The sequence below is a fragment of the Glandiceps talaboti genome, chromosome 2, assembly GCF_964340395.1.
Source record: "Glandiceps talaboti chromosome 2, keGlaTala1.1, whole genome shotgun sequence".
In the NCBI taxonomy this organism is placed as follows: Eukaryota; Metazoa; Hemichordata; class Enteropneusta; family Spengelidae; genus Glandiceps; species Glandiceps talaboti.
Window position 1 is genome coordinate 2001683 of NC_135550.1, and position 25032 is coordinate 2026714.

Genomic DNA, 25032 nt, shown 5'->3' on the forward strand with positions numbered 1-25032 from the left:
GTACTGTCAGACTATAGATGTCAGTATGGCTACAGTAAGTACTGTCAGATTATAGATGTCAGTATGGCTACAGTAGTATTGTCAGACTATAGATGTCAGTATGGCTACAGTAAGTACTGTCAGACTATAGATGTCAGTATGGCTACAGTAAGTACTGTCAGATTATAGATGTCAGTATGGCTACAGTAAGTACTATTAGATTATAGATGTCAGTATGGCTACAGTAGTACTGTCAGATTATAGATGTCAGAATGGCTACAGTAAGTATTGTCAGACTATAGATGTCAGTATGGCTACAGTAAGTATTGTCAGACTATAGATGTCAGTATGGCTACAGTAAGTATTGTCAGACTATAGATGTCAGTATGGCTACAGTAGTATTGTCAGATTATAGATGTCAGTATGGCTACAGTAAGTACTGTCAGATTATAGATGTCAGTATGGCTACAGTAGTATTGTCAGACTATAGATGTCAGTATGGCTACAGTAGTACTGTCAGATTATAGATGTCAGTATGGCTACAGTAAGTACTGTCAGACTATAGATGTCAGTATGGCTACAGTAAGTACTGTCAGATTATAGATGTCAGTATGGCTACAGTAAGTACTATTAGATTATAGATGTCAGTATGGCTACAGTAGTACTGTCAGATTATAGATGTCAGTGTGGCTACAGTAAGTATTGTCAGACTATAGATGTCAGTATGGCTACAGTAAGTACTGTCAGATTATAGATGTCAGTATGGCTACAGTAAGTACTATTAGATTATAGATGTCAGTATGGCTACAGTAGTACTGTCAGATTATAGATGTCAGTATGGCTACAGTAAGTATTGTCAGACTATAGATGTCAGAATGGCTACAGTAAGTATTGTCAGACTATAGATGTCAGTATGGCTACAGTAGTATTGTCAGATTATAGATGTCAGTATGGCTACAGTAAGTACTATTAGATTATAGATGTCAGTATGGCTACAGTAAGTATTGTCAGACTATAGATGTCAGTATGGCTACAGTAAGTACTGTCAGACTATAGATGTCAGTATGGCTACAGTAAGTACTATTAGATTATAGATGTCAGTATGGCTACAGTAAGTATTGTCAGACTATAGATGTCAGTATGGCTACAGTAGTATTGTCAGATTATAGATGTCAGTATGGCTACAGTAAGTATTGTCAGACTATAGATGTCAGTATGGCTACAGTAGTATTGTCAGACTATAGATGTCAGTATGGCTACAGTAGTACTGTCAGATTATAGATGTCAGTATGGCTACAGTAAGTACTGTTAGATTATAGATGTCAGTATGGCTACAGTAGTACTGTCAGACTATAGATGTCAGTATGGCTACAGTAAGTACTGTCAGACTATAGATGTCAGTATGGCTACAGTAAGTATTGTCAGACTATAGATGTCAGTATGGCTACAGTAAGTATTGTCAGACTATAGATGTCAGTATGGCTACAGTAAGTACTGTCAGATTATAGATGTCAGTATGGCTACAGTAAGTACTGTCGGATTATAGATGTCAGTATGGCTACAGTAAGTACTGTCAGACTATAGATGTCAGTATGGCTACAGTAAGTACTATTAGATTATAGATGTCAGTATGGCTACAGTAAGTACTGTCAGATTATAGATGTCAGTATGGCTACAGTAGTACTGTCAGACTATAGATGTCAGTATGGCTACAGTAGTACTGTCAGATTATAGATGTCAGTATGGCTACAGTAGTACTGTCAGACTATAGATGTCAGTATGGCTACAGTAGTACTGTCAGATTATAGATGTCAGTATGGCTACAGTAGTACTGTCAGACTATAGATGTCAGTATGGCTACAGTAGTATTGTCAGACTATAGATGTCAGTATGGCTACAGTAAGTACTGTCAGATTATAGATGTCAGTATGGCTACAGTAAGTACTGTCAGATTATAGATGTCAGTATGGCTACAGTAGTATTGTCAGACTATAGATGTCAGTATGGCTACAGTAAGTACTGTCAGATTATAGATGTCAGTATGGCTACAGTTACTGTAGTATTGTCAGACTATAGATGTCAGTATGGCTACAGTAGTATTGTCAGATTATAGATGTCAGTATGGCTACAGTTACTGTAGTATTGTCAGACTATAGATGTCAGTATGGCTACAGTAAGTACTGTCAGACTATAGATGTCAGTATGGCTACAGTAAGTACTGTCAGACTATAGATGTCAGTATGGCTACAGTAAGTACTATTAGATTATAGATGTCAGTATGGCTACAGTAAGTACTGTCAGACTATAGATGTCAGTATGGCTACAGTAAGTACTATTAGATTATAGATGTCAGTATGGCTATAGTAAGTACTATCACATTATAGATGTCAGTATGGCTACAGTAAGTATTATTAGATTATAGATGTCAGTATGGCTACAGTAAGTACTGTCAGATTATAGATGTCAGTATGGCTACAGTAAGTACTGTCAGACTATAGATGTCAGTATGGCTACAGTGAGTACTGTCAGATTATAGATGTCAGTATGGCTACAGTAAGTACTATTATATTATAGATGTCGGTATGGCTACAGTAAGTACTGTCAGATTATAGATGTCAGTATGGCTACAGTAAGTACTGTCAGACTATAGATGTCAGTATGGCTACAGTAAGTACTGTCAGACTATAGATGTCAGTATGGCTACAGTAAGTACTGTCAGACTATAGATGTCAGTATGGCTACAGTAAGTACTGTCAGATTATAGATGTCAGTATGGCTACAGTAAGTACTGTCAGACTATAGATGTCAGTATGGCTACAGTAAGTACTATTAGATTATAGATGTCAGTATGGCTACAGTAAGTACTGTCAGACTATAGATGTCAGTATGGCTACAGTAAGTATTGTCAGACTATAGATGTCAGTATGGCTACAGTAAGTACTGTCAGATTATAGATGTCAGTATGGCTACAGTAAGTACTATCAGACTATAGATGTCAGTATGGCTACAGTAAGTACTATTATATTATAGATGTCAGTATGGCTACAGTAAATACTGTCAGACTATAGATGTCAGTATGGCTACAGTAAGTACTGTCAGATTATAGATGTCAGTATGGCTACAGTAGTATTGTCAGACTATAGATGTCAGTATGGCTACAGTAAGTACTGTCAGACTATAGATGTCAGTATGGCTACAGTAAGTACTGTCAGATTATAGATGTCAGTATGGCTACAGTAAGTACTATTAGATTATAGATGTCAGTATGGCTACAGTAGTACTATCAGATTATAGATGTCAGAATGGCTACAGTAAGTATTGTCAGACTATAGATGTCAGTATGGCTACAGTAAGTATTGTCAGACTATAGATGTCAGTATGGCTACAGTAAGTATTGTCAGACTATAGATGTCAGTATGGCTACAGTAGTATTGTCAGATTATAGATGTCAGTATGGCTACAGTAAGTACTGTCAGATTATAGATGTCAGTATGGCTACAGTAGTATTGTCAGACTATAGATGTCAGTATGGCTACAGTAGTACTGTCAGATTATAGATGTCAGTATGGCTACAGTAAGTACTATTAGATTATAGATGTCAGTATGGCTACAGTAGTATTGTCAGATTATAGATGTCAGTATGGCTACAGTAAAGTACTATTATATTATAGATGTCAGTATGGCTACAGTAAGTATTGTCAGACTATAGATGTCAGAATGGCTACAGTAAGTACTGTCAGACTATAGATGTCAGTATGGCTACAGTAAGTATTGTCAGACTATAGATGTCAGTATGGCTACAGTAAGTACTGTCAGACTATAGATGTCAGTATGGCTACAGTAAGTATTGTCAGACTATAGATGTCAGTATGGCTACAGTAAGTATTGTCAGACTATAGATGTCAGTATGGCTACAGTAGTACTGTCAGATTATAGATGTCAGTATGGCTACAGTAAGTACTGTCAGATTATACGTGTTATTATGATCGACAAAATGGAAAATCAGTCGATAGAAAGGTTTTATATGCAATCTATATACATTGTAGTTATGAAATAAGGTTTCTGGTTGCTGTGTATCAGTTGCCATGACATTTATTGTTATGTATCGGTTGCCATGGCATTGAGTGGAGTCACAATAGGCGAATGGTTAGAGTGGCTGGCTGGCTTGGAATCTATAGGTTGCAGGTGCGAGCCCCATTGTTGCCGTTTGTTTCTGAATGGCTAAGGTCCTTGGGCAAGATTTCAACCATGAATGTGCCTCAGTCAACTGTATAATTGGGGACCTGGTAGGATAGAGGTTGCCATGTGAATGCTTTAATCCTATGTGCTTATAGAGGTTGCAATAGATTATATGCTCCCAAGGGAGTTGAAGTATACAGGGCCATTGTGCCACTATAGATCTGTGCCATGGGTAATAATTGTAACAGCTCTGTGCACAAATTGGAAAAGCTCTGTATAAAAAACCACTATTATTATTATTGTTATTTATTGTTATGTATCAGTTGCCGTGACATTTATTGTTATCCTTAAAACTGATTCATATTGAAACATAATTTATTGTACAGTATTTAAATACTAGGTGATAAATATTAATAACAGCTTTATTAAAATATTATCTAATGATTTTATGTTCAATTACAATTCTCTGCAGAATACACTCCTGAATTTCAGTGTTTCTGGTCTTTTCAAAGAAAGTAAGTCACTATTTTGAGAACTGTTCTCCATCCATCTATCTGTCTGTGTCTGTATATCTCACTTTTAGTGATAATAGTGTTGTGTCAGATATGTATGTATGTATGTATGTATGTATGTATGTATGTATGTATGTGTGTGTGTGTGTGTATGTATGTATGTGTGTATGTATGTATGTATGTATGTATGTATGTATGTATGTATGTATGTATATGTATGTGTGTGTATGTATGTTTGTATGTATGTATGTATGTATGTATGTATGTATGTATGTATGTATGTATGTATGTATGTATGTATGTATGCATGTATGTATGCATGTGTATCATTGTATGTATGTATGTATGTATGTATGTATGTATGTATGTATGTATGTATGTATGTATGTATGTATGTATGTATGTGTGTATGTATGTGTGCATGTATGTGTGCATGTATGTATGTATGTAGGTAGAAAGAAATGCATAAGGAACTAATAAACCAGTCCGTATATATAGCTGTTAAATCCGACGTTTCGAATAAATATTCTTTTTCAAAGGAAAAATTGCCGAGACAGAGAAATGCCAGGTGAAAACCCGAACATATCTAAATATAATGGAACAAAACCGCGCGTGATATAAATAAACGGTTATACGTGGGATAAGTTCTTAAATTCGCACGCACCTAATAGAACCCAATAGAATACGCCTGAAATTTAAAAAAAATACCCAATAATCATGATAATTAGATTGGGAAAGACGAGAATAATCTATTAATTCCAAGGGGTTCCAGCGTTCCAAGACGGAAAATGATTTCTTCTTCCTTCAACCTCAAAGCTTTCTCATCACCAGAAACCTTACAAATTCCTGAAATGGACATATCTGATACATTATGATCGTTTGTAATAAAATGCATAGATACAGGATAGTTACGATTCTTTTGTCTGGTCAAACGGAGATGTTCCACGAAACGATCACCAAGACGACGTACAGTCGAACCTATATATAGAAAACCACATTTTTGACATGTAATGCAATACACTACATTAGTACTAATACAAGTAAATCTACTTGTGACAGGCACACTATTCTTAGGGCCAAAAACATGATTAGTATTAATAATGAAACGACATGTACCACATCGAGTACGATCGCACGGAAAAGAACCAGCATTAACTTCCAATTCACGTTGTTCTGTACGTACCACCATATCTCTAAGACTGGTATCACGACGCCAAGCTGTTAATGGTACTGCAGGGAACAATGAATTGGTAACCCTATTAGAACGTAAGATATTAAAATGCTTGTATATTATGTTTTTAACTCTAGTTGAAAAGGGATGGTATGTAAGATCTAGTATGGAACGATCGTTGTTACTCCTCTGATCATGTGATTTGATACAAGCTTCCCTAGACAAAGATGATACTTTATGTAAAGCCGCGTTGGTAACAGACATAGGATAACCACGTTGATGGAAGTACATGCAAAATTCAGCAGACCTTTTTCTGAAATCCAAATCACTACTACAAATACGACGTAGACGAAGTAATTGTGAATAGGGAATGGAATCTTTACACTTATTAGGATGTGATGAACCATACTGCAAATATGAATGTGAATCAGTAGGTTTAGTATAAATAGATGTAGCTATATCATCACCATCAATCCTAAGGGAGATGTCAAGGAAATTGATAGTTAGTTCTGAAATATCATAAGTATACTGAATAGCAGGATTAAAATTACATAAATTATGTAGTTAATAAACTGCATAAGGTCCTCAAGTTTGAGTGATGCTGCACCAACGCCGTCATCAATAAATCGTTTATATAGATCAGGTAAGATCCCTTGATATGAGCTGAAAATAAGGTGTTATTGATAAGACATAAATAAACAAGCATAACTAGGTCCAAGACAACTTCCCATAGCAACGCCGCGTTTCTGCACAAAATACCTGTCATTAAAGGTAAAATAATTACAGGTGAGAACAAGTTCAGCCAATCTCAGAAGTACATGGGTAGGAGGGTCAAGTACAGGTCTTAAATTAAGATAGTGTTTGATTGCAACTAACCCTTCATTATGTGGTATGGAAGTATATAAGGACTTAACGTCCATAGAAAAAAGGTATCGTGGCTTACCTTGTTGGAATTGGAAGCCATTAAATACTTTAAGAGCATGGTTCGTATCTTTAATGTAGGTAGGCTGAGATGCCACAATAGGTCGTAAAAGGGCATCTAAATAACGCGCGATGTGTTCCGTAGGGCAGTTACAAGCTGAGACGATGGGCCTACCAGGAATATTAACCTTATGTATCTTGGGTAGTAAATAAAACACGGCTGTCCTTGGTCGACGGACTATAAGGTTGCGTGCTTCCGTTGGTAATTCGCCAGTGGATATAAAAGCGTTAACAGTATCCATAATTTCGCGTTGCACGTCTTCTGTAGTATCACATTCCAATTCCTGGTAAAAATCCGTGTTTAAAAGTTGTCTCTCTGCCTCAGCTACATACAGATATGTATGTAGGTATGTATGTAGGTATGTATGTATGTATGTATGTATGTATGTAGGTAGGTAGGTAGGTAGGTAGGTAGGTAGGTAGGTAGGTAGGTAGGTATGTATGTATGTATGTATGTATGTATGTATGTATGTATGTATGTAGGTAGGTAGGTATGTATGTATGTATGTATGTATGTATGTATGTAGGTAGGTATGTATTGTATGTAATGTAGTAATAATCTTTACGGCCCAGATATGGGTTTTGTGGACTATGGTTGTATGGTGGAAGGGCCCGACTTTAGGAGGGGCCGTACTGTAAGCCATACTACTGGGGTCCATAATCCATATCTGAGCCGTAAAGGTTTTTAGTCCCCGCCGGACGAAGTCCGGGACGGGGACTTATGGATTGGGTTCCGTCTGTCCGTCCGTCCGTCCGTCCGTCCGTCCATCCGTCCGTCCGCAGCCGTTTATTGGAAATGCATGGACCGATTTTTTTCAAACTTGGTACAGGGGCAACATACAATGGCATACATATGCACGTCAATTTGTTTCATGATAAGATCCAATATGGCCGCCTAGCAGCCATTTTGTTTGCAAATTTTCCCTGTCTAAAGCCATAACTCAGACATGCTTGAACAGATCTCATTCAAAGTTGGTATTAGGACAGTGTTCTATGACATACATGTGCATATCCAATTTCGTCATGATACGATCCAATATGGCTGCCTGGAAGCCATTTTGTTTGTGAATTTTCCATGTCCAAAGCCATAACTCAGACATGCTTGAACAGATCTCATTCAAAGTTGGTCTTAGGACAGTGTTCTATGACATACATGTGCATATTCATTGTTGTCATGATACGATCCAATATGGCCACCTGGCAGCCATTTTGTTTGTGAATTTTCATGTCCAAAGCCATAACTCAGACATGCTTGAACAGTTCTCATTCAAAGTTAGTATTAGGACAGTGTTCTATGACATACATGTGCATAGTCATTGTTGTTGTGATATGATCCAATATGGCCGCCTGGCAGCCATTTTGTTAGCAATTTTTCTATGTCCAAAGCCATAACTCAGACATGCTTGAACAGATCTCATTTAAAGTTGGTCTTAGGACAGTGTTCTATGACATACATGTGCATATTCATTGTTGTTGTAATACGATCCAATATGGCCACCTGGCAGCCATTTTGTTTGCGATTTTTCAATGTCCAAAGCCATCATAACTCAGACATGCTTGAACAGATCACATTCAAAGTTGGTATTAGGACAGTGTTCTATGACATACATGTGCATATCCATTTTCATCGTGATATGATCCCCCATACCCGACCAATCCTTTATTGTTGTAGGCATGTTCTATGTCCAACAAGCAGACACAACATATCTAAGTCTGTTTGATTTAGGTTCACAAGTGTTGTTGCGTGATCAGAGTAGTGATAATTCCTTAAAACCCAATCATAGCGGGGACTATGTCATTCTCAATGACTTGTATCATATACCCCATGTAGTGGCACAGAAACATCATTTGATTCACATAAACACATAAATTGACACTGAAATATTATTTTATTCACAAAAATGTAGAAATAGTGAAGAAATTAACAAAGTCAAATCACTGAACAAATTGATATTGATGAGTATGCCACTTGCCATATTTGGGCAAAGTGTGCTGGAGTGTGATACAGAAAGTTACTGCCTGGGTTTGATGCACATGCTCTCCATTGAATTGTATTGAAAGCTATACTGTGTATATGATAATGAATATGTATTGTGTAATTTAGTAGTGTAGTAATGTTAATGGGTGGCTATATACTAATCATTCTATAAACTCTGTATCACAGACAAATTGTAACCAGGAATAATGAAATACTGTATGTGTGTAGATATTAAAAAAGCTAGTACCATAATAGTTACTTTATTTTATAACATATGATTAGTGAACTCATGACCACCTGTCTCCTATTTCTTTAGCAAACTCTGAATCTCACCAGTTACCAATCAGAGCTTTTACAAGGACATTCTTAGCTGTACCAGCAGGCAATGGGTACGTTTGAACATTTGGTGATTGTACAAATAAAGTTGATGGTCAGATACAAATCGTGTGTGTCACTTACATAACATGTGTCTTTTTACCTTCAACTTAGTGTTTTTTCTAAGGTTGGGAACATCCTGTAATGTAGAGAAGGGAAATGAGTTGTGGTAAAACTTGTACACTTTCCATACCATGTTCTGTAATTACAAGGTTTTCTGGGGAACTCTAATGAGACGTTATCATATGAAGTGCCCTACACAACAATGCTATTCTTTATTATATGCTCACTTATTTAGTAAACTTTTTGATAAGAGATTTACAATATATCTTTGTTATGCATACAGCTACAACTTCAATGGTGTGAATGTCATGGAATATTGGTATGAAAGTCTATGTGATTAGATCTACCATACAGTGATGTTTATTTGTTTTAAGAAGCACTGCACTAGATTTGTGATGAAAGTTGTCAAGTATGAAAATGACGATTTGATGTTGTTTTTGTCTCCTACACAGACTGTGTATAATCAATGATCAGTTATGTATTATGAGACCAACAGCAAATCAACGAAAGGTGAGTGTTCACTGTGTTGTGTTTGATTTCCTATCAGATCTGTTTGAAGTACTTATTATGTAAATTATTTTCATTTCTAATAATATAATGATCAAATTTAGTCACACAGGATGTATGTAAATATTCCTCCTGGCAATTTATGTTTGAAGCCGTAAATTTCTCCTGATCATTTATCTTGTAAAATGACCATGTAACATAACCCTAGTATTATTCAATCAATTCCAGGGAGCCTTTAGAACACCAGCACCAACTCCTTCAACCAGTCCAGTACCTCCTGAAGTGCAGCAGGCCCCCCAAGTCATCCAACAAGTCCAACAGACCACCCAAGTTGGGCAACCAGTGGCCTCCACATCAGCTGTGTCAGTACCAGGTGGACTAACAGTACAGCAACAACAAGCTGTACAGAGCTTTTCCCAGCAATCTGGCATGAACTTTGAATGGTCTCAGAAGTAAGTCAAAATATGTTCATTCTACAGAGAACGACCTTTTAAGTATACAAGCCATAGGTATTGTGAAATGGGCACAGATATATGTCCACTATATACACAGTCCGGCACCACTCCAAAACGTGAGTTTTCACTATCAAGGAACTGCACAGTGGCAGTTGAAATGACCCTGTGAACTTGAAATCTGTGCAGGTATGCACCAAGGAATGACATCACATTCTGGTCCCACTCACAACTTGCATAGCCTGTGGGCAAGCTAGCTCAACTGATGGTAGTAAAAGTAAACCGAACTGTGTGATGCAGTCCCCAAAACAGGCTTTTATCTTCGCAGTGCTCATCCCAAACCACATAATCTAGCAATCGATGGCACATCTAATTTCAAAAAGGTGTACGTTAGAGGTGTCTTGGTGGACTAGCATGTTTTCCTTTTAATTTTCAGTGGTCCAGAACTGGGTAGTTTTAGCCATTCTCCCTTTGGTTTACTAAATGAAATACACAGCAAAACTACCAGAATTACAATATTAATAAGAACTAAACTAAAGCTGCAAAATGGTAATGATGATACTCGCGCCTACCTTCACGTCAATCACTGTCGCTAATATTCACCATAGTTCACCATAGTCGACTAGTCTGTACAACATGGGTGGACGAACGTATGTGATAGACACTGTCGTGATGTGATATGCATTGTTTAAATGGATATCTAATTGCCTCATATACATTTCCTCCTTTCATAAAGAACTTCCACATTTCATTAGAAATACCTTGTAATTTTATGCATTTATTTCTTTTAAAGTTGAAAACTATTTTTAAGGTTACAGTTGAAATGGAAATCATAGTTATGTTTCTAAAATACCGCCAATGGTGTTGTAGCACAACTGTACAGTTTTTAAAAATGTTTATCCATATGCTAGTCCATGCTAACAATAGGTGTTCATTTGCTGAATGACTATCCAGTTGCCTATCCAACCATGTCACTATCTTTGCGATATACTGTATACCGCATTATCTCTTTAATATTAATGAGCAGTGGAACACTCCAAGTGTGGAGATTTTGTAACCTCCTATTTTGGAGTGGTGCCGGACTGATACAAGCCATAGCATTGTGACATTGACCATAATGGCAAGTTTGTGTAGCAATGCTAAAATCGGTTCCCAAAAAAGCTTTCTGTCTTTGAATGTCTGCATTATTCACAATGATTGTTCTCTGTAAAAAGGTATTAATATAACCCTGAGGACGTTATTTAGTGCTAGTGTTAGCATAAACAAATATAACACAATCCACAACTGTTATATATTTTATTCTATTTACAGATGTTTAGCAGAGAATAATTGGGATTATGAAGGCTCTGCAAGAATATTTACTGACTTACATGTAAGTAGTTATATGTCATTTATTATAACAATTTCTTGTATGAAAATATCACCAGTGATGGTTTAATTGTCAAAAGAACTCACAAAGAACAATTTCTAAAACTTAAGGTAAATGTACAAATGTAGCTGAAAAATGAAACAAATTCATTGGTTAAAATTGACACAAATTCTGCATTAGGTTATGATGAGACTTTGCCAAGATTTCATTCCAATATGTAGACTGCATGGCTGCATAGTTTGTAGATGTACAGTAGCACTACTATTACAGTCAGTAACAAATGAGGTTTATGACATGACATGTGTTGCATAAAAACTGCCATATGAGCAGTCAGTGTTAAATGTGCAACCTTGAGTATAATCTGGATTTGTGGCATTAACGATGTACCATGTAGAGCTCTCAAGTAACATAGTGGCATCAACAGTGTACCATGTTGAGCTCTATAGATTCAGTGTCATCAATGATGTACCATGTTGAGCTCTATAGATTCACAGTGTCATTAATGGTGTACCATGTAGAGCTCTATAGATTCACAGTGTCATCAATGGTGTACCATATAGAACTCTATAGATTCAGTGTCATTAATGATGTACCATATAGAGCTCTACAGCATCACCAACAATGTGTTTTATTCAATCTTGAATGTAATCCTGAGTCTGTCCCTGTACAGCCTGTATCATGTTACTAATTTTAGACTGACCACAATGGTGTTTTTCTTCCTTATACAGGCAAAGGGTACTATACCTCCAGAGGCCTTTGTAAAGTGAAGTCACAGAAGTTGCAGCATTTTTCCTAGATTTTTGTCAAGTGAAATCATGGAAGTTACAGCATTTTCCCCAGAGTTTGTTGCTGTTGTCACTTTTCTATGATACTTTTCAAATAGTTGTCTCTTTAAAATAACATTCAAGTGTTTTATATTATTTACAAATGGTCATTACCCTCACTCAGATAAAATCTAAGACTGTTTCCTATTATAAATGGACCCTCATGTTATATTTGTTAAAATACTTTCCATAGGGTATTTTTGTATTATATGACCCACAGTGATGTGGTAATCAAAGTATACAGATAATTATATGTGTACAATGGCATTCATTGAATGTATGTGTTTTTATGTGAACTTACCAACGCAAAAAAAACAAACAAGGAAACAAAACAAAATGGCACTGAAGTAGCACTTGATTTGGTAGATGTACAAATTAGTGTGTGTGTGTGTGTGTGTGTGAGAAGTACAAAGTTGAAACAACATGCAGGATTAATTTGTGTCAATGGGAAGATTTCAAAACTGAAGAGAAAGAGATGATCAGAAACAATTCAAATTTAAACTTTGAAGAAATAAAAATAAGCAGACCTTTTGACAGAGAGTAGACTTGTCAAATCTTGACACACTGATGATAGCACAATTTAGTAGAACACAGTAGGAGGAGGCTTTAGGGGATTCAAGAGATGTACACCTTTAAATTTGGATGAAGATTACAGATTTTATTATTTTAATGGTCATTTCATGAGCAGTTAAAGTGGTTAGCAAACAAGTCAAAGAACCATTTAGATATGTTCAGGTTGACATTTGGCAGCCATTTTAGTGGGAATATGATTATTGTATAGTATTATTATTATTATTACTGCCCTAACTTGGGTGTTTACACATGAGGAGTGGTTGGTAGTCATTCCAATGCAAATGCCCACCCATATTATGGGTGTAATACTTTTTTTACTTACCAAGTAAATGTTTATAAGGTGGGAAATGAGAACTAAATAGTGGTAATTATGTTTTTCATCTGATTAGCTTGCCAAGATTTGAGGATATCATGTAAGAATTGCAATTTAGGCAAAGAAGTACTTTGTCATGTATGTTGCCTGTCATCATCACAAACCACGGCCTGTTTTACAGCAACATTCTTAACGAGCCTCCCACTGGTGGTAGAAATAATAACTCTGGTTTGCAAGAATGGTTGCCTGTGAGCAGTATAAGCTTCACCTGCCCGGCAAGTGTCCAGGAGTGAGTCTTGATGTTTCTATGTGAAACAGTGCAAGACTACAAGACAACAGGTGTATAGTTATACTGAGGCATGTTAATACAGAATAAATATAAGAGACCTTGAAATAAGTAATTTAAAATAATGGCAAGTGATTTTGTTGTATTAAAAACTGTAACAATTTTAACAAAACTGAACTTCTAAGGTTCAGTAGTGCTATTGGCATGGCAAAGTGTCTGTCTGTCTGTGTAAACAACTTAAAGTTAATAACAGCCGGACCGATTGCCATGGTATTCGGTGGGTATATTACCTTTGGTGTCTAGTTGGGAACCGGTTTGTGATTTGGGTAAAACAAATTCAATTTTGGGTCAAAAAACTTAAACTCAAAAACTACTGGGCGATTCAGTCTGATATTTGGTGGAAACGTTGTTTAGGGGTGTTAAGATGGAGAGTTGTTCATGACATGATGATCCCATCAGTGATATGCAAGTTTAATAAGTATAAAAATGTGTCTTTGTGGTCAAAAATCTTTAATTCCAAAACTACTGAGCAGATTGGGCTGAAATCTGGTTGGAACGTTCTTTCAGGTGTTTATATGAAGAATTGTTGATAACATGACGATCCCATCAGCAATATGCAAATTAGGGCTAAAAGTGTGGGGTTTTTTCTTGAAAATGTATAATTCAAAATACTAATCAGATTGGGCTGAAATTTAATTGGGATGCATTTGGGCATGTGTTGAAGCTGACAGATCCCATCACTGATGTGACAATTAGTTCTAAAAATGTCAAGTTTGGTCGAAAACTTATATCTTGAAAACTGCATAGTGAATGGGGTTGAAACTTGTTGGGGATGATCTAGGTGTTATTCTGCAGTTATTGTTGAAAACATTTAAACATAATTGGTCCTAGCAACCATGACCATGCTCGTAGCAACATTGAAATGATGATGCATATTACAAAGAAAACAACAGGGATGGGTAGGTAAGTGAATACAAATTCAAAAAAATGTATGTAAATATGCCTAGCAACAGGACTACGCCCATAGCAACAGCTAAATGATGAAGTGGGAAGGGCAGGCAATTAATAGATTCCAAAAAATATGCAAATATGCCTAGCAACAAGACCATGCCCATAGCAACAGCCAAATACAGGTGTGCTACAATGCCATTGGTGCTATTTTCTACTTCAGAGATGGACAGTTGCAAATCCATTATTTTGTTGGTTTAGTCTTTGTCAGGAGTAGTGTTACATTGGAAACTATCATTTGCATATTTAAAAAATACTGCCAATGGCGTTGTAGCACAACTGTAGTTTTTAGAAATGTTTGCATTTAAAAAAACAGTTCTAAAGTGCTATCATTGAAATCTTGTACTTAGTACAAAAAGTGAAGTCATTAGAATCATGTAGTCATAGATCTGTTGAACAGAATTGCAACTTTGTTGGAATCACCTGAATTTTGATTGCTTTCAATATTTGTCAATGAAAATGGATAATAAAAGACAGTTTTTAGCACAACTGAACTGAGGTTCAGCATGCTATAGATTGACTTCAAATTTGTTAGGGACATTGCTTATGGTGTGTATTAAAAATGAAAAACTTCACTTTACCTGAACTGTTGTGATTTTCACTACAGTTCCTCACCATAATTGCACAAGAATGTATGGACAGCTGTACAAGGTATGCTGCAGTATTTCTACTCTTTGTTTACCAGATTTCCCTTAGTTTAACAAAAGCACTAGTTATGTCTAATATTGAGTTTTACTGCATAGAGTATTATCCTCTTATCTCATGAAAGAAATATTTGTATTTGTTGCTGACTTTCTTTGCTATTTTGAATGTTTTCCTGTATTAAAACCTGAAATGTATACACTTAAGGTATCACTGTGTTAGAGGAAAAAGTGAATGTAACATAGTTTATTGATGTTAAAGTTATTTTATCCTTGATATTTTATTGTTCAATTTCACGAATGAAATAGATTTGACCAATTTGTACAGTTCTAATGTTACATGTATTATGTGATGATTTTTACAGTAATGTTCATCTGTTTTCATTTTCATGCACTACTTTTGGGATGGAAGAACTTCAAAATGGATACATACAGAATGTGAAACTATAGATTTTGTTGTTCCATTTCCTGAGAGTTGTTCTTTTTATTGATATCTGTATTGTCCAGAACACAAGACAATAAATGTTTCATTTATTTTCCTTGTTACTATCCAATGGTGATTCTTACTGTTCTTACTTTTACATATTGAAATAGCTGAATTTCCCACTTCCAACGTAGAAATTCAGCTATTATGTATAAAATCCAACATTCCCCATCATGAAATCTATTCTTGGTAGCCATGGTAACATCAATAGGGTTGATTTTGGTCTATCTTTATGAAACCACATACTGCGTCCTGCACTTGAATATGCAGGTGAATTACTGATATGAAGTCAAACTGATATGGACTGTTTTGAAAAAATGCAAAAAACAGTGGGAAATTTCATATTAAAAGCATATAGATATCCTGCAAATGAAGCAGTTCTGGGTGACCTTGGCTGGAACACAATGTCAAGTAGATTGAATTTGTTGAGATTAAAGTACTTAAAAGACTTTGTAATTTAGATGAATCAAAATGAACTAAATTTGTCTTTAACCATCTCAATTCCATTAGTGAAGAATCTGAAAGAAATATGACAAAACTCCTGCAGACAAAATGGCTGCTAGGCAGCCACATTGGATCGTATCATGAAACAAATTGACGTACATATGTATGCCATTGTATGTTGCCCCTGTGCCAAGTTTGAAAAAAATTGGTCCAGGCATCTCCAAGAAACGGCTCTGGACGGACGGAACCCAATCCATAATCCCGTCCCGGACTTTGTCCGGCGGGGACTAAAGAGAACAGTAACTGCAATGTATATTGATTAACATTTGTTGAGAATGTAAAAATGTAAAAATAATTGCATCGTCACACCACTTTAGACAACATTTCCTGACGAGAAACTATTTTTTCCTTTTTAGTGCTCAACAAAAATATGATGTCAATTACTTATTAAAAATAAAAGCTACATCAATAATATTTTCAGGACAAGTGCACTTTGGTATCGCAAATTTATGCATCAAATTATATTGAATTTGAAGCATGCATTCCAATCTGATTAAAATCCGATGTGGTGAAAGCGGCTAGATGTCCTTATTTGCCTCTATTCATCGTGTTGTGACGTTTGTTTTGTTCGGAGTAATCGCCGCCTTTGTGGGAAGGCAGTGATCACTCCGAACAAAACAAACGTCACAACACCATAAGTAAATAAGGACATCTAGCCGCTTTCACCACATCGGATTTTAATCAGATTGCTGACGACCGTATTCCGATTTTACTCTACGTTATTAAGGTAGGGTAAAATCAGAATACGGTCATCGGGAACTAGACTGGTACGATAACATGTGGTAAAATCGGAATACGATTGTCAGGAACTGACTATGATTTCCCGACCTGTGATGATAATTTAGAACTTTTCAATTCTGAACTCTAGGACCAAAACGGGACATTTGTACTCTAAAAACGTGTAAGACTTTTAGCTTTCGTCCGTATTTGTCAACAGTGTAAATGTCAACGGTTCACAAGGGCTTACGGCCGGTGGATGTGTAGTAGTACTACTACTATGCCATACTTCATGTGCATTGCATTCTATACTTCTATTGAAAATTGGTGACGGGAAATGTTTCCACCATGTACATGTGTACTAATAATCAAAACTACTCGATTTTGCTTGTCATTAATTACCATTTCTCAAGATTGAAATATTATAGCCATCTAGTATGCTGCATAAGTTTGGCACTGACAACATATTCCCAGAAACGACAGCCAGTTCAGAAATATAATGATGCGTCGACGGTGTGACACTGTAGTGTGACGTATCTTTCTTTTAACTTGTTGACACGCCATATTTTCGTAAACATGCTCTTTAGTTCGTGTACTTTCAATTTTTCAATGTCTTCCATGACGACTTACGATTGTAGATGGTCAAAAACGGTAGTATTTTTTTCAGACTAATGCATTGACTTTCATATAAACAACATGACCAATCCGCAAAGCTTGACCCTCGTAGCAACCGTTGCTAGGTTATTTGCATATCTCGCGAGATCTGCCGCGAGACGGGGAATGCTTTATTGGGATAGGTGTTGATGAAAAACAAAAATTACAGATACTAAACATTACATGTGTATACAATCATTTAAAGGAAGTCTAAGCTAGACTTTCTATTTCTGCATTCAGTACACCTGTATTGCTTACTGTTATCAATTTCAAAACACAGAGTACCATGACAAATATATTTGGGTATTTGTAGCATTTGCATTGCAGGAAATCCCCAAAATGCTGGAGTGCATTAGAGCTTCTTTACAACATTTTAAAGTTGAATAAGTTACAGAAGTGCTATTTTATTATATGTTTTGTTGATAGCAGTAATGAATACAAATATACTGGACAGAAATATGGATGACTGGACACTTCCTTTAACATTTATTGATGACAATCATTCAGTGCTATGACGTGCACACTCAATGACAGGACAACAAAGCTAGAATATGAACTACTAACACACTATATTTATTGGTGTCTTATTTGTGGATCAATTCAAATACAGGAATCTTGATAAAATTACCATGGGTACAATGCTATCACCATTTCAACAAAACCTGTAATATTACATGATTATAAGCCTAGTTAATATAAGTATATGATAAGAGAATATAAATCCCAAAAGTTATCAGAAAACTTGGAAAGAACTTGTGATGTAACTTGCCATCCATGCATGTAGTCCTCCAAGTTGATTGAGAGGTTGGGTTGGTTGCAGAAACGCATAAATGAACTGAATTTTCATAAAAATTTCAAACTTTCTTAGATAATAATAATAATAATAATAATATAGTAACTATCTCTGCTACATCTACAGATATTGTCATCTAGTAAAATTTGAAGCCTCAATGACCTTGATTACAAATAAAGAGAAAGCAGTAGACCCAGCTCACAATGGTTTGTGCTACATTTGAACTAGACTTGTTGTGGCAGTAGTCTCAGAACGCAATGTTTGCAGTCCTGATGTTAGGTCAAGCATGGGACACAAAACACAGTGACAAATGGCATGATGGTGAAGACAACCAGTATGTCCAGGGTGTATATCCTATTTGTGTCTCACAAATTACTTTCCCTTTAGAGAGCACTATCATAATCACAATGAAGCCGTGAACTTGGCACACTGCTGACTCATAATAAAATTTGTCTACCACCTCACAACACCTATACATGTACTTTTCTTTAACATTCTTTTTGTGATACTAGAAATATAAATATGTGGTCTGGTGAAAGTAGTTTTACAATAAAAACAATTTAAAAACACCTCCCTGCCTGGAAAAATATACATGTTGGATTAATCAAAGTCATGATTCATTGAAAAAATGGCTGCTTTGGTGGTGGCACTTATAATGATCAGAATCACTCTATGTGACACAGCAGTGAGCAGCCATTCAATAACATTTCATGTGGTTTTTTTACTGATCTATATGCATATATGAATATTCATACCCAATTTGAATATTTTATTACAAATTAGAATATTGTCCCTGATGTTTCATGATGGGTAAAGATGACTTAGTGGAATGTTTGGAATCTACAGACTATAATTGCAAGGCTGGGAAAGGTGTAATAGTTACCAACAAAGACTACAACAAGAATATACTGAGTGATTGTTTTGCCTTTCAAACAGGCCATTTTGAAATTTGAATGGGATATAAGAATATCACCTGGAGTTTCTGAGATTATTTTCAGAAAAACTAATTATTGAAAAGTTGTCATCTCAAAAGTGATCATATTCACACACAAAGAATGTTTTTGTTGATCCAACTTGAAGCAGCATTTTATGAATGTAAAATTGCAATATCTCTATCTCAAGGTAATTATGAAGCAAGTTTTGGACAATTGTGTGATAATCGCTGGCAGTAAAACAGACCGTTAAGCTGAATAATTGGTAAAAATTAACAATGCACTGATATATGTCTGCGTATATGTGAAAAAGATGAACAATATGAGCAATTATGTCTAAAACAAAAATCTAGAAAAAAAAATACACAAAATGACCAAATATAACTGAAAAAAGTAAAATGTGAAAAACATCTCTGTGAGTAACTGCTTGGAATGTGTTTGTTATTGATCTATGCACGTTCACCTCGGATTCGACGAGCCAGTTGGATGTCCTTGGGCATGATAGTTACACGTTTTGCATGGATGGCACACAAGTTGGTGTCTTCAAACAAACCAACAAGGTATGCCTCACTAGCCTCCTGCACGTAGAGGGAAAATGGAAAACAACACATATTAAAATTAACATTGGTAATCATAAATATTGTTAGGGTCTAAAAAAACAACTCTAAATTTGTAATCAAAGCACACAATATGAGGATTATCCATATTTGCTGTTGTAAACATATTGTTTTCTTTCCTCAGTGATGGATCTATGCCTTGCTTTTTAATTATTATGACTGCTTCTTATGGTTAAACACTATTTTGAGTAGCTTTTCTTTTTGTGAAAGAGGTCCCTCAACAAGTCCTGACATGTAAACAATTTTGAACGATACAAATATTGTAAAGTTGCTAAATATAGGGACATCAACGAGAGTTAAGATATAAAGACACCTTTCCTTCAATAACTTACTTATCCAAATTACACATTATTGAGTGTGTAGAAAGTTGTACTATAAAAGGATATTTACAATGTCAATCGCAAATGGGAAGGGGGATAACATTCTGTTGATATGTTTAGCCCTATGCCTTGCTTGATTTTTAATTCTTTGCCTGTCTTGTTTTTCAAGTGTGCTATCATGCCTATCATTATCATTATTACCGAGTACCCATATTTTGGAGTTTGTTATGTATATTTTCATTGATGGAGGTTATAAATGGGATTCATACTCCAGTAGGTTATCGTAGGAAATAAATGACATTTTATGCCTTAAGTTATTTGACACAGTGTATCAATAATTTAGATCAATGTTTAATATAACAAAAAGCTGAGTGACAAAGTGAACACACAAGTTTTTCAGTTTACTCATCATACTGAATGCTAGCTTTTTCACCAATGATCAGTGTGCCCTCTAAGCCAATTTGACGTGCCACTGACGCACACAATTTCTAGTGATGCACCAAAATTTGGTGTTCCCCTATCTCTTACTATGTGGTGACACACAAGAAATGCCAGTTTTTATCATTTTGTCTCGAAAAAAATTTGGCTATCAATAGAGGGCACAGTGCCAATGATTCTTATCAATTCTATAGGCACTCTCACATGTTACTGACAAAGCATAGCCTTGACACCCACAATGTAAATCTCACCTGAAGTGCACCAATAGCTGCACTCTGAAATCGAAGATCTGTCTTGAAGTCCTGAGCAATTTCACGAACCAACCTCTGGAAAGGCAATTTGCGGATCAGCAATTCTGTGGACTTCTGGTAACGACGAATTTCCCTGAGAGCAACTGTACCCGGCCTGTAACGATGGGGTTTCTTCACACCTCCAGTGGATGGCGCACTCTTACGTGCAGCTTTAGTTGCCAGTTGTTTACGTGGTGCTTTACCACCAGTGGATTTACGAGCTGTTTGTTTGGTACGTGCCATTTTTAACTTTCTGAAAATCAATGCACAAAAGTTTATATGTGTATGGATATGTTGTATATCTTGTCAAACTGAGGGTGTGTGGGACATGTAAACACTGTATGAACAACAACTTTTGCAATTGCCCCCCCCCCCCCCCCCCCCGTCAAGTATTAGTGTACCTGTAATTGTAAAATGCAACCCTTTTCCTGATTTTCATGCAGTTTGGTTTGTGTACTTACTTCGTTCATTATCAAGGTGTGTGTCGCCTCGCCAATAGTTTTAAATTTTGTAAAATATTCTGATATAATTTCTACTATATATTTATCCAAACTGAGAATTATTATTGTTGAAATTGTAAGATTTAGATTTCTGTTGACAGAAATACCACCATGACACAGTGATTGGGAAGTCAACGCGCCCCGCGCCATAGTCGCATTTAATTGAAAATTGGCACATTGAAATCGACTTCTTGGCGCCCACAAAGGCGCATTGTGGCTAACAGTGAAATTTAGACACTTCAGTGCTGGAGTGCCGATTCGGTAGAGGCGAAGTACGGAAGTACATTGTAAACCCAACTCATGTCAGCTGTTTGAAATGATGCCCCCACACGTCGTCTTTTGCAAAGCAAATCTGAATACTTATACTGTTTCATGTCCCTCTATCCATGTTTGACTATTTAATACACGACACACGCATGACCATTCCCCGGGTATAGTGAAACAGATCAAACCAATTATACGATTCAAGATATTCAAATTAGTATGCCCTTTGATGACCTCGCCTGACCGTCACTGCGTTCATCATGCATGAGAAAAGACGTCAACTCCTTGAATGAATGTTACGATCAGTGATTATGATCACCGATGTTTCAGAATAAATACTTGAAGTATAAATTTATCAACACAATTACTAATCTTGTAGGTAACAACTCAAATCGCTACCACAGAAAACTACCGTCGCGATGTCCACTGTAACAAGTAAATTAGTGAAGTTGAAATCTTTGTCGCATGACTTCGTATTTAAAATTATGTACGGATGCGTAGTCTTTCTAGACAGTAATTTTTAGATCAGTTAGTATTTAAACTACGTTACTGAGTTAATTATTCGTTATGTTATTGACGACCTCCCTTTGTAAAAACGCTGTACAAATTGAATGTCAGCGTTCACCCGGCCGCGTTCAACGGAATGAAGCTGAATCATAACAATGGTGGCTGTCAAAATCAAAGACGCAATTTGACCGTGTTGTTATTTCAGTGAGTTTATTCAGCAAGAAAATAACGTGTTCTATGTTTTTGTACTTCCTACATGATGTGATGATCATATTTTTTACCGGAACAACTTACAGCCTACAATGAAACCATGGTATTCGTACTGCTAACTTAGCTAGTAACACTGACATGATTCTGTGTTCGTGTATTGGGGACATTTCTGAATACACGAAACCAGTTATTGAATGTGTAGTGGATATTGATATTCAGTTTGAAAAATTAAAATCCTGAACTTTTTTTGCGAACAGTTTTGTCATTTCTTAGTAATTATAGGACCGACTTTATGTCAACCCGGAAGTACATAGACACAAAAATAGACGAAGTGACTTGCACATGTAATTAGTAACGAAATTTTACTCTAACTGCTGGTAACCTTCAAATTTATTTATTTTTATGTTGTAAATACATTCTAATACGCACTGAGGACAACATTATAAAGACTTGCTCTATGGGAAGGTAATTTTTTGTCTTTTAAAAATGCATTAGTTAGATCAATGTGTACCAGAAATGTTATGTAGTATTTAAGCTAGAAATAAGACCACATCATATCTTATTATTCCCCCCCCCCCCCCAATTAAGACAAACTACTCACAGAAAGCAAAAAAAAAGAAGCTCCAAAACATAAAAAAAGTACAGTAAGGAGTTGATGATGCACAAACAACTACAAAGAAATAGACAGTTCAATTACAACACAGGGTTTGAAATAAATATGGGGTTTGGAAAAGTGAATTAGAAGTAGAACAAATACTAAGAGAGATGAAGAGCCCAAGTGAACAAGCGAAAGCAAATTTTTTGCAGGACTACTACGTTATCAATTTTACTAGTCCTGTGGGATAGTGACTTTTTTTACTCCAGTGTCGAACCCTGCCATGTCAGGCTTACAACGGTTGAATGGCTTCATACGATACAGACTTACGGTTCGCGACTTGAACATGCTTCCCTACTGTACAAACAATAACAAGCAGAAATATTACTTTACTTATTATGGTTACTTCATTTTAACTATTTCGCTTTATTGTTGGATCATGAATGCTAACTTGGGCCCATTAGAATTTCTGGATGGCCCATTGAAATTGAAAATGGCCCATTCATTTTTGTTGGAATGGGGCCATTGTCACATTGGTGTTTTGAGACTTCCCAATCACTGTGACAAGAAAGCATGTAACACTACTGGAATATTTGCAAATATTACTTGCATTGACACTACTAATAGTACATAAAAACTAAATAATCATTGCATAGAAAAGAGCTATATCTGCTTGTTGAAAAATAAAATCATACCTGTGCCTATATAATTGATAAAGTTGTCAAACAATCGGTGTAAATGATGTTTGGCAGAATGTCAACTGCCGCGCTCTTAACAAATTATTGTCATAAATTATCTCAAAATATCCGCAGTCGTGGCATTTTTTTAGAATTAAGATGCACAACTTTCACACTAATGGTATGAGTATATAACGCATGTACGTTAAAACATGACAGCAAAGGAGCTTCCGAAGAATAACACAAACCATCGTCACAACAAAATGGCGGCAAACGCAAATTATGGCGTCTTCACCTCAACGGTCAAAATGGTGGAAACTACAAGTCTATTTTCAACTGCGCAAAACAATCCATATTACACGACTGTTGAAGCGGTTGCTGCAACACCAACAACACGTGAAATTTACAAGGTGGTGCTAGGGAAAAACGGAAGTAACACTGGTAGGTCCGACTTCCGACGCGACTCTGTTGACCATTATCTCCAAGAAAGCATTGAATCAAAAAAGGGCGTCGCGAAACAAAAATATAATGCGCAAACAAAGAGTGTGTGATTTTAAAATGACCTCAATCCGAGAATACTAAATGATTCCCACTACTAAACATTCGTGTGTATCTAAATGTACGCCATGGCTTTTCGCGTCAGTTCCCAAACTACGTAATGAAAAATACTGGTAGACGCTCAAATACGTGAACTTATGAATGAAAAATCAGCTGGAAATGATTCTGAAATAGTCATTATCAAAAGAAATTTGGTATCGTTGATGAAATTACTGAGAAAATCGAAATTTTACCTTTCTTTCCAAGACAACTACAAAATTAGAACGCGTTCGTCTAAAAAAGCCTCGTTTTGATTAAAGTCTTGCTCACCTCCCATGACGCATAGCTCTTTACTCATTCCATACGAGATTATTTTGCAATAGTCGATACCCCCAGAAAATGTCAAAATTAATCTTCTACCCTTTTCATGTATGTAAAGTTTTGTCAAAATTAGATTTATATACGAAAAATAGATTTTCTATAATTAAGATTATGTCAATAAAATACGTACTATCTCCACGTTGTGAACGAGGGTAAGGTCTAACGCTTCCGGGATTTCCTAGTGAAGTCATATTATTACTCATCAGTTGTGTCTTTCACAAAAATGCGTGGCATTGTTTAGACCTGTATGAAATGACATTCCTTCGAATTACATGACAATGTCCAGTCATTGCTTTATTTGTGCAACAAAGTTTGGATTTTTGAAGAAAGAGGTGAGATTCTATGAGGATTTAGGGGCGCTTTTGGTTTTAAACTGCACATGTTGCAATATCCAATAATTT

General features: G+C 36.0%; 3 protein-coding genes across 4 annotated transcripts in view; 2 read left to right on the plus strand and 1 right to left on the minus strand.

Moving 5' to 3' along the window:
- The window catches only part of LOC144449796 (nuclear RNA export factor 1-like), a 102365-nt gene extending 86654 nt beyond the window's left edge, over positions 1-15711 (plus strand). Inside the window, exons 15-21 of one of the 2 annotated variants that reach the window (XM_078140380.1) lie at positions 4631-4673; positions 9117-9189; positions 9691-9748; positions 9974-10087; positions 10136-10197; positions 11509-11569; positions 12295-15711. In XM_078140380.1, coding sequence (XP_077996506.1) covers positions 4631-4673; positions 9117-9189; positions 9691-9748; positions 9974-10087; positions 10136-10197; positions 11509-11569; positions 12295-12333 — 450 coding nt within the window. In that variant the 3' untranslated portion in view covers positions 12334-15711. Of the gene's footprint in view, positions 1-4630; positions 4674-9116; positions 9190-9690; positions 9749-9973; positions 10198-11508; positions 11570-12294 lie in introns of both variants that reach the window. The other variant, XM_078140374.1, reaches the window with a different exon arrangement.
- A 2411-nt stretch (positions 15712-18122) lies between these two features.
- On the minus strand, positions 18123-24576 carry LOC144450339 (histone H3.3A). The gene is made up of 3 exons (XM_078140940.1): positions 24505-24576; positions 20922-21213; positions 18123-19873 (listed from the first exon to the last, which is right to left on the minus strand). Exons 2-3 carry the CDS (start codon positions 21201-21203, stop codon positions 19745-19747), a joined length of 411 nt encoding a protein of 136 aa, XP_077997066.1. The 5' UTR covers positions 21204-21213; positions 24505-24576; the 3' UTR covers positions 18123-19744.
- Positions 24577-24816: 240 nt separating this feature from the next.
- LOC144449392 (abscission/NoCut checkpoint regulator-like) overlaps positions 24817-25032 on the plus strand; it is a 30437-nt gene continuing 30221 nt past the window's right edge. The window contains exon 1 of the mRNA XM_078139922.1: positions 24817-24963. Within this exon, the coding sequence (XP_077996048.1) occupies positions 24904-24963 (60 nt within the window). The 5' untranslated portion in view covers positions 24817-24903. The remainder of the gene's footprint in view (positions 24964-25032) is intronic.